Source organism: Aythya fuligula, chromosome 5 (genome assembly GCF_009819795.1).
Source record: "Aythya fuligula isolate bAytFul2 chromosome 5, bAytFul2.pri, whole genome shotgun sequence".
Lineage (NCBI taxonomy): Eukaryota > Metazoa > Chordata > Aves > Anseriformes > Anatidae > Aythya > Aythya fuligula.
Window position 1 is genome coordinate 10,358,164 of NC_045563.1, and position 18,675 is coordinate 10,376,838.

Below are 18,675 nucleotides of genomic sequence, written 5' to 3' on the forward strand. Positions count from 1 at the left end.
TCTACATACATTTTAAAGCACTTGGAGAACATGCCTTACTTTTACGTGTTTTGTTTTTTTCTTTTTTTTTTGTTTTGTTGTGGTGTTTTTTCTCCTGTAAAGATCACCATCATGCCATTTCAATAATACCTTGTGTGATACTTTTAACTACCTTTTTTTTTTTTTCCATAGTGAACAGCTACTTATAAAGTTCATTGTTACTTCTTTACTAATGTATTACACAGCAAATGGTTGTAATAACATTTTGTATGACTAGATACATATTTGGCAAAGCTACACGTGTACAGAAATAGAAAACCAAAAAAGACACCAGCACTGAAGGAATGGCCAGTTTACAGGGAAGTGTAGCTCTGACAAGAATCTTAAGGGGTTTGCTAAAACACAGCAGTCAGTACTGAAGAGAGAAGTTAAAGCTTGAAGATGGTGCACGCCCGTCATGCAGGAGACAGTATAAGAACCACAAAAGGCATCTAGGCCTGTCAGAAACGGAGAGAGAAAAACTGAATGAAACTGTTGGGAAAAATTCAACAGTTTTCAATTTTGAACAGTTATGTTTACAGTATTTCTAGGTCACGCTCAAAACTATTTTTTTTTTCCAGAGTATTTGGACTGCGCTCAAGTACAAAGTGCAGGCCCTTGCAGTTACCAGAACATGAAAGTTTCTGCAGTTCAGCCTATATCACTGATGTGCAATGTACAAACGAGCATGAATGATGCTGGGCATTCATCACGTTAGAATTGGTACAAAACATAAAACATCTTTAAGAAGGGAGAGCCTTGATATTGCATTTTGTAAACAAGGAAAGGATTTTTCAGCTGACGTTAATGCAAAATAAAGGAAAAAATAAAAAGAGGAGGAGGAAACAGAACAAGGTGCATTCATTTCAGCTTTAACTTCTGTCAGGATTTTCCTCAAACAGAACTCTAAGAAGAACGAGGTCTGCCCCTAGCCTCCAGACAAAATTCTGTTCATTCCCTTAGGGAATTAGAATCCACCTAACTTTCAATTCGGTCTCTCAAATATGTTTTAAAACATTTATGTGTATGCATAAACACATACAAATATACATATATAAAAAAAATCCAAGTGGAAACTTCTCTCCTTTCACTACTGCAACAGGGCAGCTGAAAGAACTTGCCTTTAAAAATAATCTGGGGTTCAATCAACACAATCTCAACTCTTGGTACAAGTGCAGACACCACTACCTATACTGTCGATGTGTGTTGAGAGCCTTTATCTACAGCAACTGGGGCAGACAGCAATCAACATGAGTTTTGGAAGTGGCAAAATGCTGTGCTACCGAGTGACTGGGAGATCAAAATCTAACCAAAGAATAGTTGTGTCTCAAATCCAATTGCAAATGTTGGTCAAACTTTTAATATATGCTTCTGTTTGGGAGGGTTGAATAAACTGAAATGTAAAATTCCAGTTAGAAATATTCTATCAATGAAGGATCAATTATTCCTATGTTCTTAAACCAGTCATGTTGCAGTAGTCACAATGGTCCAAAGACCAAAGGCAAGACAGATTTGGTATGCACAGAGTATAACTTTTTCGCTAACATATTCAGAATAAGTAAACGAGCTTTTGGGTACTTCAAATCTGAAATATAAGCATCAAGCTTCCGATTTAAAGACTGACTGTAGGACTAACAAAACACCTTCAAAACATATTCAGGCTAAAAAAAATCCTAAATCCAGTGTAAGCAAAACCAGCACCAACAACAACCAGAGATATCGATTTCTATGGCAAAGTTTAACTGCTAATTTTTACATCACTCAGGGAATGAGATCACCTTTCTCTGTTTGCTTCCAGCTCCCCACCATTATCATCTCCTGTACTTTACAGCTATCAGCTACAAGGCCCATCTGATTTGACTGTCTGACGTTTCTCACTAAACTAGAGCAACTTTGACCAGCTAGTATATGGTAACAAAATTTACTGCTTTCATTTCACACCCGAAAATGGACTTCTTTGCCCCAAAGCCCAGCTTTTTGAAATATCTTTTATTATTCTAACCCATATATTTCCTTACACTAAAAAACTTTACCTTAAATTAAACATTATTATACCATGAAGATTTTTAACTGTCCTCCAGCTGGCTGCAAAATCAATTTACAAAAATGCCCATCTGATGTACTTTCATTTTCTTAAAAGCGGTGTAAGAGGGGACAGATTTATTTTCTTCTTTAGAAAGTGACAGTGATAAAAAAGACAGATACACTAAACAATAAGAATCCTGAGGTACAAGAACAAATTTAAAATATTTGCAAAGATAATTTGCTAGATTTCCAATTTTTGGTGTTTTTAGACAAAATATTTCATTGAATATTCAAATATCTTCTTAGATTTAAAGGACTGGCTTCATGAGAAACATTTAAAGATGCACAACCTTAGCTAATTTTAATTGTTAATGACAGATCTGGTTCAATATTTCACTTGTTTTTGTAAGAATATATGACATTACATTAAAGCACACAGTGCTTACTAGGAATTTCATATAGAAGTCAATTACAACGTCCTCTTCCAACAACAAAAAAATCATTGTTTGATGCTCTACAGACTCCATCTATTCTCTCTGACAGCAAAGAACATGAGTCAGCTTGAGCACCTCAGAAGAATCTAAATGGAAAAGGCAAGCCTTTCTTTAAACTCTACAGACAGCCTGATTAAAAATCTATTATATGTTGTGAATCAGAATATTTTGTCTGGAGGAAACACACAAAGGGTAAAAAAACTACACCATATATGTACAGGGAAGAACAGCACTGAGATAGAAACGCTAGCAGTGTGGAGGGAGAGAGAGTTGCCCACTTATATATAACATGTAATATAAATTCTTAAGAGGGAAAAACAAAAAGTAAATAATGAAGACCAGAATAAAGCAATGCCACTTGAACACATTAAAAAAGAAAAATTTGCCTTGGGAGGAGAAAATTTAATTTTTCAGATCAAAAAATTTTATCACTGAGTCCCATTCAAATATTGACCTAGAAATACTGTCCATTGTTTTTCCAGAAGGCCCTTTCAATCCAAAACCTGCATGCTTGTTTAATTAATGTCAATAACAGAAAAAAGTTTTATCCATTTAGAACATACAGTCATGCAAAGTACAGCAGAAATTCAGGGAGGAGTACAGTACACAGTTCTAACGCTGAATGGGCAAAATTAGAGTTAAAAAAAGTTATCCAACCTTTCTTTGGATTTATTAATGATGCAGTGTTATTCACGAGAGATGCTGATTGACTGTCTTGGCACTGAGAACACCAATGCCAAGAAAACAATGACAAGGAGATGAAAGAAAAGACGGAAAGAACATTCTCCTTTGAAACTAAACCAGTATATGTTTTACCAAGGTTCCTTTGGAACTTGTAGATTTCTAAGATTTGTGAAGCGTGGCTTAAAAACAGACAAACAAGCAAAAAGATTGCTATTGTAAGAGAAACGAAACTTCAGAGCACTCAGTATTGCAAAGTAGGCTACTTCCCCTCCCATAAAGCAAAAGCAGGCAAGTACACCACTTCTATCATCCAACAGAGTGTTTTCAGCAGAACTACAGCTGGGAGTTAGTTAACAGTGCAGTAGATATCCCATTGCTAGCAATGGGATAAAGCATGGGAAAGCTGGTGTGGGAAGTCAACAGGTACATAAACCTGACCAATAACTGAAAGGTTGCACTGTCTTTGAAATAAAGGAAAACAGTAGTTAGAAGATGTGTATGCAATCACATCGTGTGTGTGTTTTTAATTTGTGACCATCAGTGTTACGCTGTGAAGCCAACACATAAGAAAAACAGAAACAAGCCCTGACTCCAGTTAAGTTCCAACATGGGAAAGTGATAGTAATATTTCACTTAAGAAATGTGAAATTGCTGTCATTTTCTTACGTGATGGCATTGTGTATTCAAATGGATTGTGTAACAGCCTGAAAAATTACGCTGCTTCTTCTAGTAAGTTGTGTAAGGTGGAGATTGGAATTATTTTAATATTAGGCTCATCAATTTACTTTAAAACCTCTAACACTTAATACATCTCCATAGCAAATGTGATTCCAACTGATGCAGCACTTTCAAGGAAACATTTAAACTGTGGGCAAACATGGCATCGAAAGGACAAAAGCAAAAGCAAAAGTTTATTGCCAGAATATTTCTACCAGTAAAAAGAAACCCACTGAAAAGCAATTAAACATCAGACCATAACCAGGACACTCAATCAGCATTAATCAACTCAGAGTTAAATTCAACTGCTTGGGATTCTTTAAGAAATTTCACCATTCAGGACAACAACAGAAAGGATGTTTTAAAGTTTTAAAACATTACATTTGGTTTTGATATGATCTTATGAAAAACAAGATATTACTCTTTATTTCTTAACTGATTCTGCAGAATTACAAAAAAGGCAAAGTAGATCAACCACGGACCAATGACGATACGATAGGCTGGTGAGGATTTGTGATGGTGATACCTGATCTAGGCTATTTTCTTTAACTGTGTACTGTACTTACCCCATTCCATTCTACGCTCATACTCACTTCCTCGCCTCCATCAGGCCCACTCTCGTATTTTACCACATCAACATTGAGGCTTTCTCGGCTTCGTCTTTTTTCTATGCTCTCAGGGTCATTCAGCACTTCAGCAACTCTCTGTTTATGAACATTGTCAAGACCCTGAGAATTTGATAAAGCAGAAAAAGGTTTTATTTTATTATTTGCTGTACTCATCTGCAATTCACACAAAATAACCATATCAACAAACAAGTCAAATACGCAATTCCATTGCTCTGAGTTTGCTTTCAACAACTACCTTTTGCATCTGAATACCTAATTCCTATACACAGTTGCATTTTATCTAAGATACTGCCATGACACAATACAGTATTATACCCTTCAGAAAGAAATACAATAGAAGATAAATAATAGAATAGCATAATAGAAACTAAGCTTATAATAGGCAGAACAGACTAGATATACAGACAATAAAGTATATTTAGGCATTCTTTAAAATAAGCTATCGATTACCAAGTAATCCTTTAGATATCTTTAAGTGATAAAATACTTTCTATGAGGTATTTTACCCTGCACTAAAAGTAGTGCAGGGAGAAGTCTTTAGCACAGAAACTAGAATAAAAATAAAGCCCAAATCATGTTCACTTTCTTTATAACAAACCTAGTCCACATCATAAATAATTTTTGCTGACAGGAAGAGATCCCAGAAGAATACCCTGCACATACAAAAATACTCTGCATTTTTTACTTTGCAGCATCAGCAGCAAATAAAAGAGGGCATCTCTAGGGCAAATCCATGAAGTCCAGCACAACGTAAAAAAGAATACAGAAACCATGCAGAAATTCTACCTATTCTGTTTTTCCACAATGTTACATTCTAAAACAGAATTTATAACTGCAAATTTTAAAAATAGGAACAGGAAAAGACAAACAAATGAAACTGATTCTAAGACTTGCACCGGTCAGTGATCACCTGCTCAGAACTAACCACACAGGCAAAAGATAGCTTGTCAGTATAAGCAGACAATTATTCTTCACTGTGATTATCCAGTAAAAAGCGATGAAATCCACTGTTAATAGCTTACAAAAGCATTACATGTCACACAGGGTACTGGGTACACTATTTCTGATTTGAATGTAATCAGAATTTGGCAATTCTAAAAGGTAAACAATAATACACTTTTGACACATTCACTCTTAAATGCAGAGCAAATACATGAATAACAATGAAGCCTGCTGTCGTAGTGGCATGAAGAAATCAGGTTGTTGGATCCCAACAGCTGCTTTCCACTAACTGAAGAGTTGGACAGCCTTCCCTAATGGAATTCTACACACGCGGAACCATGAAACCAATATATAACAAGTGTGTATTTTCATTTCCATGAGGCCATATGGCACAGAAAAGCGATTTGAGTTCACAGACGGCAGAGTAGCATAGACTCAAAACAGCTTTTGTACCAATCCTTTTAGCAGCAGCTCATAAAAAGCATAAAGCTATTTTAATTCACCACTAAGGTGGTGATAACTCACATATGGACTTTAGGCTCTGTTCCAAAGCTATCATCTCATTTACCTCATGTATTTAAATAAATAAATAAAAATAATTATAAAAAATTATGAAAAACCACCACCACTACCAAAAAACAAACAACAACATATGAGGAGGAACTGCACTTTCCAAATTTGTTTGATTTTGTCAGGAAAGAAGAAGGGCAAAGAAAAGAACTTGACTGGTCTCCAAAAACCTAGCACGTACATCCCAGAAGCTAAGGCAAACAAAACATGCATGAAGGAGAACAGAGCCACGGAGGACTGATGCTTTTCCGCACCTAAGAACAAAAACACCTCTTTGCTTTTAGCGCAGAAGGGGAAAATGCATTAACCCTGCCTGTTCTTTAATGCCCTTAATAGAAAGGTAGTGTTCAATGCTGCTAGGAAGACAGCAATGTCTCCTAGATACCCAAGGCTAATGCTGCTTGTGATGTGACATATGAGACACTAACGGTGTATATATTACATTACACACCAATGAAGTTTTCTTTTCAATATGCAAATATAACTTCAAGCAATTTTTCTTTTCCTATACTATCATATTATGCCAATTTACCTTTGCTGTAACTACACTTTAAAAAAAATAATCAAAAAAATCACATGTAATGACAACAGTAAAACTAAGCACCAAAGGAAATACATTAAGATATATGTTGCAATGCACATTCATTTCTTATTTTCAAATCACATTTCAATGACAGACACACCAAAAGTGAACCATCAGTAAGAACGTAAAGTCATTCTCAATAAAATAAAGTATCTGTGTTGACTATTTCCCCCCACCCCTGAATTTTCGCTGATGAAGAACTTTTTTCCCACATTCATGCCTTGCTCTTAACAGTTTTTCCATTTATTTGGCAAACACTTTCTGGTTTTCCACCACTGTTTGTAGAAAAGTGAACTTGTGTCACCTTGTGTCAAAGAGAGCTATGGCTGAATTCACTAGGAGAGCAGGAGATTTGCCAGGTACCTTTTGCTCTATCACTTTTCTAAAAGTCTGCTTGTATAATGCACCATACACTGAAAAAAAATCATTCTTTAAATGGAAACTTCAAATTAGTATAATCAATTAAATAAAAAAGTACATTATCAATAAAGATATGGTCCATCATTTAAGTGATTTTACTTGAACTAAGAATTTAAGTTTAGAATTTTAGATGGCCACATAAAAAATGCTTCTGAAAAACATAGATCTTATTTACTATTTACTATTCCATAAGAAGACAATTAAAATTGAACTTTCCAAGTTTTTTTTTTGTTTTGATTTTCTTATTTTTGCTTTCCATCTCGACCATCCTTGTTTGCTTGTCCAGCGTTACATACTTTCATATTAGACATTCTATGAAATCATTTGAAAGGAAAGGAAGAAAACAAAAGCACTTTCCTATCTTTTAACACTGAGAAAGGGTTACTTGAACAGGAGATTTGACAACACAGAGACAGCCTTAAAAAAAAGCGGAGCAGTCTTCCTCAAACTTGAATCACCATCCTATTCTCTGCAACCGATAGGTTTGTAATGGTCTTCCAAAGGTTAGAGTCAAGCAGTCTGCACCAGTCACAGTCAGTGAGGGGCAGAACAAGAACATCTGTAAGTTTGACAGCTCATTATTAGCAGTGCATCTCAGACAGAACAGCAATACTGGCAAAGGAGATTATCAACACAAACTCTCCATTCTCCCTTAGCTACAGTTCATCTCCCAGGGCATGCATCCAGCTGAGGACTGCTGGCCAACACAAGGTTCTCCACTTTTCCATTTTCCACATAATTTCACCCACAATTTCAATCATGTCCCAGGTACATGGTGTCACTGCCACAGCAATTAACTGTTTGGATGGTATTGATTTATCACTAGATCAGACTGAAATTCAAGGGGGACACCAGGCACCAGCCAGCGAATAGCTAAATGTTTATATATTCTGCATGTATGATAGATACTGAAGCTGAAAGTCTGCATAACCATAATGTAGAGATAGCACTGAGGGGAATTTTCATACTTGCCTGTTTACGAGATCTCATTGCTGCCTCTTCTAATGTTTCAGCAGCTTCAAATTTGCCTTGCCGTCTGTAAAGTGCTCCAAGGTTCTTTAAGGTAGTTGTTACTGTTGGACTATTTAAAAATTAATACATTAAATTCTTTATTAGTTTGCGAATTAAGAAAACATAAATGAATATATCCACATTTTTTTGCTATTATTAAACCTGAAATATACCATACCTTATTCATGTACAGGAAGTATCTGTTAAGCCATTTCAAACGGCACTACTAGCTCACGCTAGGATTAGTCAACAGCTCTGTACCTGAACATTAGTCACAAGCCTCTAGAACTACCCAAGAGAAAACTGGAGTGCCATATCCTCATGTTTCTGAGATGCATCTCCAAAGGTTAAAATTTAGTTCAATCTTGATGTGTCCAGCTGAGTAACTCCGAAGCATCCAGAAAATATACATGCTCATACATACAGTGACTGTTACTGTAGCATGCATTAGTCACAAAACAAATGAACAATTCCTTTCATCAGTTATTAGTATCTATTTTCAGTTTCTGTGCAAACTAGGTTTGAACAATAAAACTAAGGAAAAAGATAACACATTTCATTAACAAGTCTCACACTCCAAAACAGACGTTTTTGATTCAATGGCACAATGAGAGTTAGAATTAGCTCAATGGCAATATTGTTGCTTGAAGGTTTGTTTGCTCCTATAACAGCAGAGGAAGGATTTCCTCATGCATTAGAACAAACTAGAACATGAAAAACAAACCAACAAAATACATGGCACCTGGAGCTCAGGGCAAAATAACAGGGCAGATTTCAACAGTACAAAGGTTTTTTTGCTTGTTAAAAGCAAGAATTCAAGTAGTGAAGAAAGAAAAAACCCTCACTGAACATCACTAGTACCGGCTTGCAGGCTTTTCTTCATTCACTGTACCATGTCATACATTAAAAAGACAGTTAAGGAACAAAATTAAGACAAACAAAAAACATTTCACCAACTATGATGCAAACTGAAATGCTTGTTACTTGTCTTCCATTTTAAAATACACAATTTCGTTCTCACAAAACTAATATTCTTCAGGCTTTAGAAACTCAAATAATGCAGAAGTGTAGCAATTTATTTTTTCTTCTGCCAGCTAGAAACCCAAGGCTCAGTTATTTTAATGTGTTCAGCTCTGGAGCCCTCAGCACAAGAAGGTCATGGACATACTACAACAAGTCCAGAAGAAGACCACAAAGATGATCAAGGGGCTGGAGCACCTCTCCTATGAACACAGGCAGAGAGAGCTGGGGTTGTTCAGCCAGGAGAAAAGAAGGCTCCAGGGAGACTTTACAGCAGCCTTCCAGTACTTAAAGGGGGCCTACAGGAACGCTGGGGAGGGACTCTTGGTCAGGGAGTGGAGTGACAAGGGAGAAAAGGGACAAGGGAGAATGGCTTTAAACTAAAAGAGGGTAGATTTAGATTAGATATTAGGAGGAAATTCTTCACTCTTGAGGGTAGTGAGGCACAGGAACAGGTTGCCCAGCAAATCTGTGGATGCCCCATCCCTGGAGGTGTTCAAGGTCAGGCTGGATGGGGCTTTGGACAACCTGATATAGTGGAAAGTGTCCCTGCCCATGACAGGGGGTTGGGATTGGGTGATCTTTAAGGTCCCTTCCAACCCAAACCACTCAATGTTTCTATGATTATTTGCACAGTCTCCTTTTTTCTTCTGGTCTTCTCTACAGGTTTTGCTGGGGCAATGTCAGAGAGAGCATGTGTGCCAGCCAACTGTATAAAAAGAAAGGTGACCTACACTAGATCTCATCAGCCTAGATTAAAAGCAGCCTCAGGACATGAAAACAGCTACTGTCTGTGTTCCTGAAACCCAGTTCTGGGCCTGAATATCTAATACTATAGTTTTTGTAGCCCCAAGCAAATTGCTGGTTTGTTTTCGTTTTGAACATGCTTTAATCTGACATTGTTGGACACTGCATGCTGCTATCTGGTTTGTCCTGTAAAAAAAAAATACCTACCTATCCACTTTGCAAGCTTTGTACCAGCCACCATATTCTCCAAAAGATGTGCCATCTTTTTGTTTTCCCTAAAAACAAAAATAACAATATTTAAGTTATAAATCAATTATTTTTATTTAATAAAAACTCCATAAAATTATGATGCCAACGGCCTTACTTTGCATTCTTCCCTCTCTTCTGCATGCATCCAAATAGGCTTATTTTCATCTGATGAAACAGAAGAAAATACTTTATAGAAGTACAAAGCTACAAAGCATTCATTGCAATATTTTCACCCTTCTGAAATAAGGCTGAGAACCACAGAGTTATGTGACTACCGCAACAGAGAAAATCATTGTCTGTACTACAGAAAGTAGCACAAGATCAATAAAACTTTCCTCTTTTACAGTTTTCCAAATCTGTCTTTTTGTTATCTGAACTTAGGAACAGTTACTTCTGAGAAGCTTTGAAACCCATACATATTGACATCAATTTGTCATGCGCCTAGTTATGTGCTAGCAAACACACATTTTTTTCTCTTATCGTACCAACTGTTTTGACATCTGAGTGGTGCATATGCTACCATCAGAGAATGTAATGAAAATTCTTCTCTCTGATTTATAGTTGATGATGAAATGCATTTGACTCCAATGCACAGTGTAAATTACAGTAAACACTTCCCCCCATTCTTTAATTGTATTAATGAAGGACTTGTATTAACAATATATTTATAATGTCATTAAAAATCTGTACTGACTTTTCTGTGAATGAAAAGTGACCTATTTTTTTGACTCTATAAAAATAGCAAAATTAGTTTCTGTTGTGCATAAATTATGCCAGAAATATGATGCATAAGAGATAAACCTAAACAAGTTTCCCTCATTTAAGAAAAACTCTCCTGTTGAAATAAACATTATTGTTGTATCTAAACACTTTCTTATGATGTGTTTTGCAGTACTTCAATGCATTTGTAATCTCACTTTTTAAATCTGCCTCAAGCAGACAACGATTTTAACCAGGATACAATTGCTCTCCCACAGATTTTATTTATTAACTACAAAAAATCAAATACACATTCAAATCTAGGGACTAAGTTACTTACCATCTACAGAGCCAAATTCCCGTTCATGAGCACGAGTAAGAATCTCTTTGTATAAAGTTTCTGCTTGCTTAAATTTGCCTTGTTTTAGATAGCAAGATGCCTAAAAACAAAATACCCCCCCAAAAAAAGGTATCAGCACACTGTTTTATTTAGGTTCAATAAATAATATAACAAATACATTCTGAATGAAGGTATGTTCAATTCATCAAAAAATGTTACTTTTTCTTAGATTTATTTATAAAAGGCTTACCAGGTTATTCTTTGTTTTTGCAACATTTGGATCATCTGGTCCCAGCTTAGTTTGGTAAATCTCCAGTGCCCTCTGATAGTAGTATTCTACCTCTTCGTATTTACCCTGGTTCTGGCATAGTAAAGCCAAGTTATTTAACTGTTTGGCAACATCAGGGTGATCTTTCCCCAGCACCTGAAAAATCAAAAAGCTTGCATTAAAACATTCTCCAGTCATTATATCATGGTTTAGAAATGCATTAGTTAGACATGACCCATTGTATTTTATTCCTCAAGAACTGCAACATAAGGATGATGAAAGCAAATCTTGCAATAGAAGGACATGAAAACCACTCAATTCTATTACAAACTGAGAAGGCTGTAGAACAATTTGCAATAAGATCTATGCTATATGTGCTATATTATGCGAAGAAGTCTGAAGATGCAGATACTCAGTCACAAGGACTAGAATAAATATCCACAGACTCAGAATAACCAAATTAAAAGCTTTACTGATATTTATTTTTTTAAATTACAATACTCTTGTCAAATCAAAGATTATTCAATCAAAATGAGAGAAAAAGGTAGAGAGGTTTATTAGAAAATACATAATTTAGAATATACCCAGAGTGCTCTAACAGCTCTGTAGGACTACTGAAATTTAATACCGTTTTGTACTTCAGACATTGGTAACTACTGTGATTAATCTGACAGATCTATCCAAATAAAACATAAACCAAATGTAAGGATGTTTACTCCCACCCTTACAAAAATCCATTCAAAGGTGCTCTATTTTTTTCAGTCATACCTTTTCTCTGATTTCCAGAGCTCGCTTACACAAAGGTTCTGCTTCTTTGTACTTTCCACGTTTACCATAAAGTACTGCAAGATTGTTTAGAGTTGCTGCCACCTGCCAACAGAATAGAAATATTACTTATTGGAATTTGCAGATACAAATATCTGACAAATACCATCAAAATTAATGTATCTGCAATGCACTGATGCTTTCAAATTTTCCACAATGCAGACCTCTTGAAATTTGCAAATAAAGAAATAAACATTGCCAAACAATACACACATAAAAAGAAATCTAAAAACAAAAACAAATAAAATCATAAAATAATTCATTTGTGGAAATGACATTTAGTACATTCTTGTCTTACAAAGTTACCCATCAAAATTATACTCAGATCCACCTCACTTTGACACAGGCTGCATGATGTGAGATACCCCAATTTTAAACACCAAGTACAAGTGTTTGATTTATGTTTCATTTAAAGGCAGCAGCAAAACAAATCAGAAGTATGCCTTCATTTCAAGTTTGAGAAAGTGATCTGAGTAAGCAAATTTAAAATCTTTTAATCTCCCATAGAAGATCCATGCAATCTGATCCAAAAATCAAGTAAGTGCAGATGATTCGTGGTGAAACAGCATCAAATATAACCTTCAAAAGGCACATTAAATATTTAAGAGAAAATGAAGAAATTTACAGTGTGACCTCCTACCTGTGCTGCTTAGAGATAAGCCAGGTCTTAAAAACTTTCCTGTTGAGTTTAATATTAGAATGAGTTGGGGGGGGAAAAAAAAAAAAAAAAATAAGCAGTCAAAAACACAACTAAAAACATGATGTTGCATGTATACAAACCGCTGGATGATCTTTGCCCAAAGTCTTTTCACGGATAGCCAAGGCATCATTCAGGAGATTTGCTGCGTCTTTGTACTTGTTCTGGTCTCTAAATTTTAAAAAGAGTCATAATTAATATCGGGGATTCAGAAGAGAAAATCATAACAGTGAAGCTGGCTTCATTACTGGCCTAAAGACTGGCTACTACAAGAGAAGAGTAACTGAGAATACATTCAGGAACCAGGAAGCGAAAACCTGAAGCCCGTATCTGTAAAGTAGCTGGGAGATCGAGGACCTTCCATTCTCCAATTTCTGTCTCTAGATCATCTGTAAGTGGGTAATCAAGACATGCCCCCTCGGTAAACCAAATAAATAAGCAAGCTTCACTCTCAAAACAAAAACACAGGCAAAAATGCAGCAACTTGTTTGTCTTTTAGCATGCGTAGACATAAATATTGCTGAACCCTCTTGAAGGTTTTAATAAAAACCAGGGAATGGAAAATAAATGCTGAACGCTGACAGCCTATAGCCAAATATTAGATATTTAGTTAGCTGACATTTATCTGTTGCTATACAAACCTGTACACCAAAGCAAGTATGTTCAACATAGTGGCAACATCAGGATGATCATGACCTGAAGTCTTCTCCAGATCTTCAAGAGCTTGTTTACAAAGAGGTACAGCAACCTCATATCTACCTTGGGATGCGTACTGAATAACAAGATTATGAAGGGTCCTTAATCTTGCTGGAATTTCATAGCCACCTTGTTGGGCAGCAGCTGCTGCACTGCTATGCTGCTGTTGAACTGAAAGAAATTCACAAGATTTTAAGTTGTTTTAAAAGATGACCATAACTTGAAAACATTTAACATTACTGCACAGTGACACAGAACGAGACTGAATTGTATTCCTTCAATACAAAGCATTGGTGCTAGAACATGCTTCACAGCAGTTATACTGTCTTGAACTATGACAGCAGAAAAGACCATTTCATTCTTCATATTCTGTCCTTGCTTTATAAGCAAGGGTACTGTATTAATATTATTTCACTTTTTTTAGTTGAAAGGGTCAAATCAAATAAATGAAGAAAATAAGAAACCATTTCAGCTCAAATTATTAACAGTTCTCAAGACTGTATCATAATTTTACACTCAGAAATATTGAAGTTTTCCTGTGGAAGGAACACTAACACAGAGAAGTCAAGTACCTGCAGAAAAGTTCAACTGATTTATTCTTTTTTCCTTTATTCTACTTCTCTAAATGTAGATTTTGTTTGCTTCCCTTTGCTATAACAGGAAATAATTAAGGTTGGCATAAAAAGGATTAGAACACCTTGGATGCCAGGAGTAATAATTACAAGAGAAAAGGCACCAAGACAAAGCCAGTGTCAACATTTTGGTTTTATTTACTAACCTTCAGGTTTAGCCACTTGTTTTCTACTAGCTACTAGGTTTTGGTTGTTTAAACCCCCTTCACATTCCTCTTAAAAAAAAAAAAAAAAAAAAAAATCTCGTTTCTCTTCAGCTGGGAGATTTCAGGAAACATTGAGGAAAATCATCTCTTACTCATTTTCATTAAATTCTAGGCAACACACAGGACAAGGGTTCCAGCCATGAGCTTGTCTTCTCTCTTTTTTATTAAAGGAAAAACACTCACAGCAAATGAGAGTCTTTTTACTTCAGTGGAATCATATAACTCTAAGCCTACACCCACAATTACTGCCTACTGAAGCATTTGATTATTTTTTCCTGGAGGTCAAGCAAACTACTGAAATGTCACCCTCTTCTTCCGTAAAGCAAAACAGTAAAATGACAGATGGACTATGCAGGTATAGAAACAGTTTTGCCACACAACTTTCCTAGTATAAAATTCTAGATAAGGCAGGATGAACTCAGGATGGTGCTCATGCTCAACACTAACCTCTTCTACTCTCTTCAAATCCTCCTTCCATTGCTGGTGTTCACTACCATGCTATCAAGCGTGCAGTGCACCTTGAGTATGAATCCATAATGGAAATTCAGAACTCAGATTACCAAGGTGGGATGAGTCAGATATTTTTTTCCTGTCATTTATCTACTGAGAATTATACACCACCAGCATACTGCACATACGCTACAATATCAATACATTATACATGTATAATATCAGCTTTACTACCATAAGAAAGGCAAAATATTTCATTAAGCAAAGATTATCTATTAACAGCTTCCTTCAACCCCTAGCTCAAACTTTACTCCACGCACATTGATCAGTCCTTCTGACCTGAAGACATCACTTCTAGAATGGGTAATAAACTAAGGAAGACAATCTTAGCAGAAGATTGCCTGAGAAAGACTTCATGTTGAAACCTGCCCTAAAATGTTAAATCAGATAATTTAAAAGGTCATTAACAGAATTTACCATCTGGGCAGACCATCAGAAAGCTTCACTCTTTCAGAACACGCCTCAGTCATTCTGCCACTCTGAGGCCCACAAAGACTCTGGGACCAATTTTGTGCTGAAGTAAGCTCCAAGAATTTTGCAACAGAGCTAGTAAACTGATTAAAAACCTAGGCCCTACACATATCGATCATCACAACCAGCTTTCTGGCTTTCCTGTTTCCGTATTCTAGCAGGGCAAGAGGCATTCAACACTCCACTCTATCCCAAAAGCCCCTAAGCATGGATTTGTTTTTCAGATTAGCATCTTTAGCTTTGGCACTGAAGAGATACATTGACATTGTAATTTGAAATGCACTTACTTCCTTGACCTTGGTCATCTTCATCATTGGGAAATAAGTCATCCAAAGGCTCTTTGGTGGAATCTGTATCTTTATCCTCCTATAGAAAAAAATAATAAAAATGTTACACTATTAAACCTAATGCATAAAAGGACAGGTCTATTTAACCTGCATTGTTAAAGGAACTCTCCAGTTCCAGACCTTTGGAATTGTCGAGAATAACATTTCTTGTAGAAGTTTAATTATGTTCAAATGTATTTACACACTCTGTCCTGAAACAATATGGGACACCTTCAGGAGAGACAGGAATAGAAATCAGGTCTCCTAGATTTCAGTCTTAATTTAAGCACACAAGAACACATTTGTTACTCTTACGAAGACATCATACCTACAGAAAATACCCGTGGAAGAGTGAACACTGCTAAATACACAATTGTGCACTGTACTTTGAAGTCATTTATGCAGTTAGAGATGAGCAAGGGAGAGAAAAAACGAGATTCATCTCCTGAAGGAGAATAAATTTGCACCAGCAATTTTAACTCTGTCACATCAATTTCTGAGGACTCAATTTCTGCACAAACAACAGGATTTTGCAATTGTGATCTGTAAAGTTCAAAAAGAAAAAAAAAAGCACTTGGAAGGAAGTTCATCTCCAATATTCAACTCCTGAAACCATATTAACTTCTGCAAGATCTATCAGCGTATATTGATTTTAAGCATCAAAAGATCATTCAGACTCCCACAATCACATAAAACAAAGAAGCAGATCATCCCCTCATCCTGGTTCCTATATAAGGAGCCTACATAATATTAACATTTCTGAGAACTTCAAATATTTATCTAAGTAGAAAATCCAAGAGCACATTCCTTTTATTCTGGCTCACTGTCCAGCACCTTTTCCCATGGATGAGAAAAAGGGATTTGCTGCTGTTGGTATTCAAGCTCAATGGTTGCAAAGTTGGGTGCTCTGCAAAAACAGCAGATTGATGAGACTGAACACCTGAGATCTTATTTTAAGTGTGCAGATTCCAAGCTTATTGTGAGTATACGCAGTTGGCAAAAGGTTAACAGAGACTGTCCACATGGTTAGTGAAACTATAATGGTGCTTTGCTTACTTCATCCCTATGTGCAATTTCAAATAATGGTGCTATTTACATCATCTATAGATTATAGTTCAACTTTTGGCACGCAGAAATCCCAGTGCTTCCTCCTCTGAACTGTTTTCTTCTCCTTAAAGAAAGACTACCTAACAGACTTCACTGGCAGTATTCAACTGCTAATATCACTGAGAAGTTCTGCATGCATCTGACAAAAACAGCTCATGGTACATTAAAAGAATTTGGTCAAGCAATTGGTTAAGCAAGACCAAAATGCATACACTTTCACCCATTATATTCCTAAGATAGCAGGTTATGAAAAACCGTCCTTTCCAAGACGTGGCTGAGTACATCTGAACATGAAATGAGATCTTTCTCTACAATACTACCTAAAATAAGAAAGCTAAATAAAAGCACAACATGAAGAGCAAGTAAGTTATAAATCTTTTTAAGTATTAAGTTACTTACGTAAATTAAAATTGTAACCATCTTCTATCCTAATTTAAGAATATGTAACACAACAGGTTAGCTAAACATGACTGAAAACATGCAGATGATCACAATGTCTGGCAGAAGATCCAGAAAGGGGATTTAATGATATCCTATCCTAGTGTACAGCCTATATTGAGGCTACAGAGACTACACACTACTTTCACTTGACCAAAAAAATAAAATAAAATCCTGCAGTCAATATAAGCAAATTCCCCACATTCCTACAATCTGCAATAGTTTGCACTCTTATTTTAACTTATTTTAACTGTTAACTTATTTTAACTTATGTTAACTTATTTTATGTTAACTTATTTTAACTGAGTATAGAAGGAAGTTTTTGGTCTCAAGGTCAGTTCTTCATATTTTTTATGCTAATGTGATGCTAACTAAGTATTCATGGATTTTTCATCCTCATATGTATTTTATTATCTACAGGCAGTAAAACATGTACTTTCTTAAGATAAGAACTGAATTCTAAGAATCTAAGCTATGTGACACTGGTGCAAGGCAAGCATTTTTAAACATGCTTACGTGAGCAACAAATGAGGAGCTCGTATCTGCCATTTCTCTGTAACTAGGCAGATTACAACACATACATAAACGTGCACTGCTTTTTACTGTACAGCTACTTACTGATGGTGAAATATCATCGTCATATTTTTTTAATTGATTCATGAATTCTAGATGTTTCTTTTCTTCCTCCAGTTGGGCCACAGATTGCTCACTTTTCTGTAGTTTCTGTTGCGTATTGGCTAGTTCATCCCGTAGCCACTGATTTTCCTGGCACAGTCGGCGAACCTGAGCACGCAGTTTCTGCTTCTCTGATTCCACTGCATTTAAGTGATTTGACAAGGCCATCATTACCTGAAAAGCAGAAGGTATCTCATGACATACTTCCTCCAGAATGCAGTCCTGTATTTAACACACAAGCCTTTATCACTTAAAACCTGCATCATCTGTGAAATGTGGTAAACATTTGGATTCCACCTTAATACGTATCTGATACTTGCTTTTCCTCTATTATTTTTATAAACCTTTTGTTCAACCAGAATTAACCCACAAGTAGTCTTTGCTGATTACCGTTTTTCATGATGCTGTTAGAATTCAAACTGCTTTAGAATCTCTCCAAGATTACATATAATCTTAAAACATTATGAAAAATTTGAACTAGGATTCAGATTACTGAAATGGAAATTTCCATTCGATTAACACAAAATGGAGCAGTAATGCTTTTAGCCTGAAGGATCACCTTCCCTGTAAGAACTAAACGAGAGTACTGCTAATTTGACAGATTACAAATAGAGAAGGATTCATATTTATGTTTGGACTTCATAAGGATGAACTCTGCATAAAGATAATACTTCAA

At 35.9% G+C, this 18,675-nt stretch overlaps 2 protein-coding genes across 6 annotated transcripts in view; one reads left to right on the forward strand and one right to left on the reverse strand.

The window, feature by feature from the left end:
• Positions 1 to 1,921, forward strand: part of XRCC3 (X-ray repair cross complementing 3) — a 28,888-nt gene extending 26,967 nt beyond the window's left edge. Inside the window, exon 9 of the mRNA XM_032189447.1 lies at positions 1,817 to 1,921. Coding sequence (XP_032045338.1) covers positions 1,817 to 1,886 — 70 coding nt within the window. The 3' untranslated portion in view covers positions 1,887 to 1,921. The remainder of the gene's footprint in view (positions 1 to 1,816) is intronic.
• KLC1 (kinesin light chain 1) overlaps positions 1 to 18,675 on the reverse strand; it is a 65,500-nt gene that overhangs the window by 9,138 nt on the left and 37,687 nt on the right. For 4 of the 5 annotated variants that reach the window (XM_032189440.1, XM_032189439.1, XM_032189444.1 and 1 more), the window contains 11 exons: positions 17,943 to 18,173; positions 15,741 to 15,819; positions 13,580 to 13,805; positions 13,022 to 13,109; positions 12,185 to 12,286; positions 11,399 to 11,572; positions 11,149 to 11,248; positions 10,225 to 10,274; positions 10,068 to 10,135; positions 8,055 to 8,163; positions 4,505 to 4,666 (listed from right to left, as the gene is read on the reverse strand). In XM_032189440.1, the coding sequence (XP_032045331.1) occupies positions 4,505 to 4,666; positions 8,055 to 8,163; positions 10,068 to 10,135; positions 10,225 to 10,274; positions 11,149 to 11,248; positions 11,399 to 11,572; positions 12,185 to 12,286; positions 13,022 to 13,109; positions 13,580 to 13,805; positions 15,741 to 15,819; positions 17,943 to 18,173 (1,389 nt within the window). Of the gene's footprint in view, positions 1 to 53; positions 477 to 4,504; positions 4,667 to 8,054; positions 8,164 to 10,067; positions 10,136 to 10,224; positions 10,275 to 11,148; positions 11,249 to 11,398; positions 11,573 to 12,184; positions 12,287 to 13,021; positions 13,110 to 13,579; positions 13,806 to 15,740; positions 15,820 to 17,942; positions 18,174 to 18,675 lie in introns of those variants that run through there. The other variant, XM_032189442.1, reaches the window with a different exon arrangement.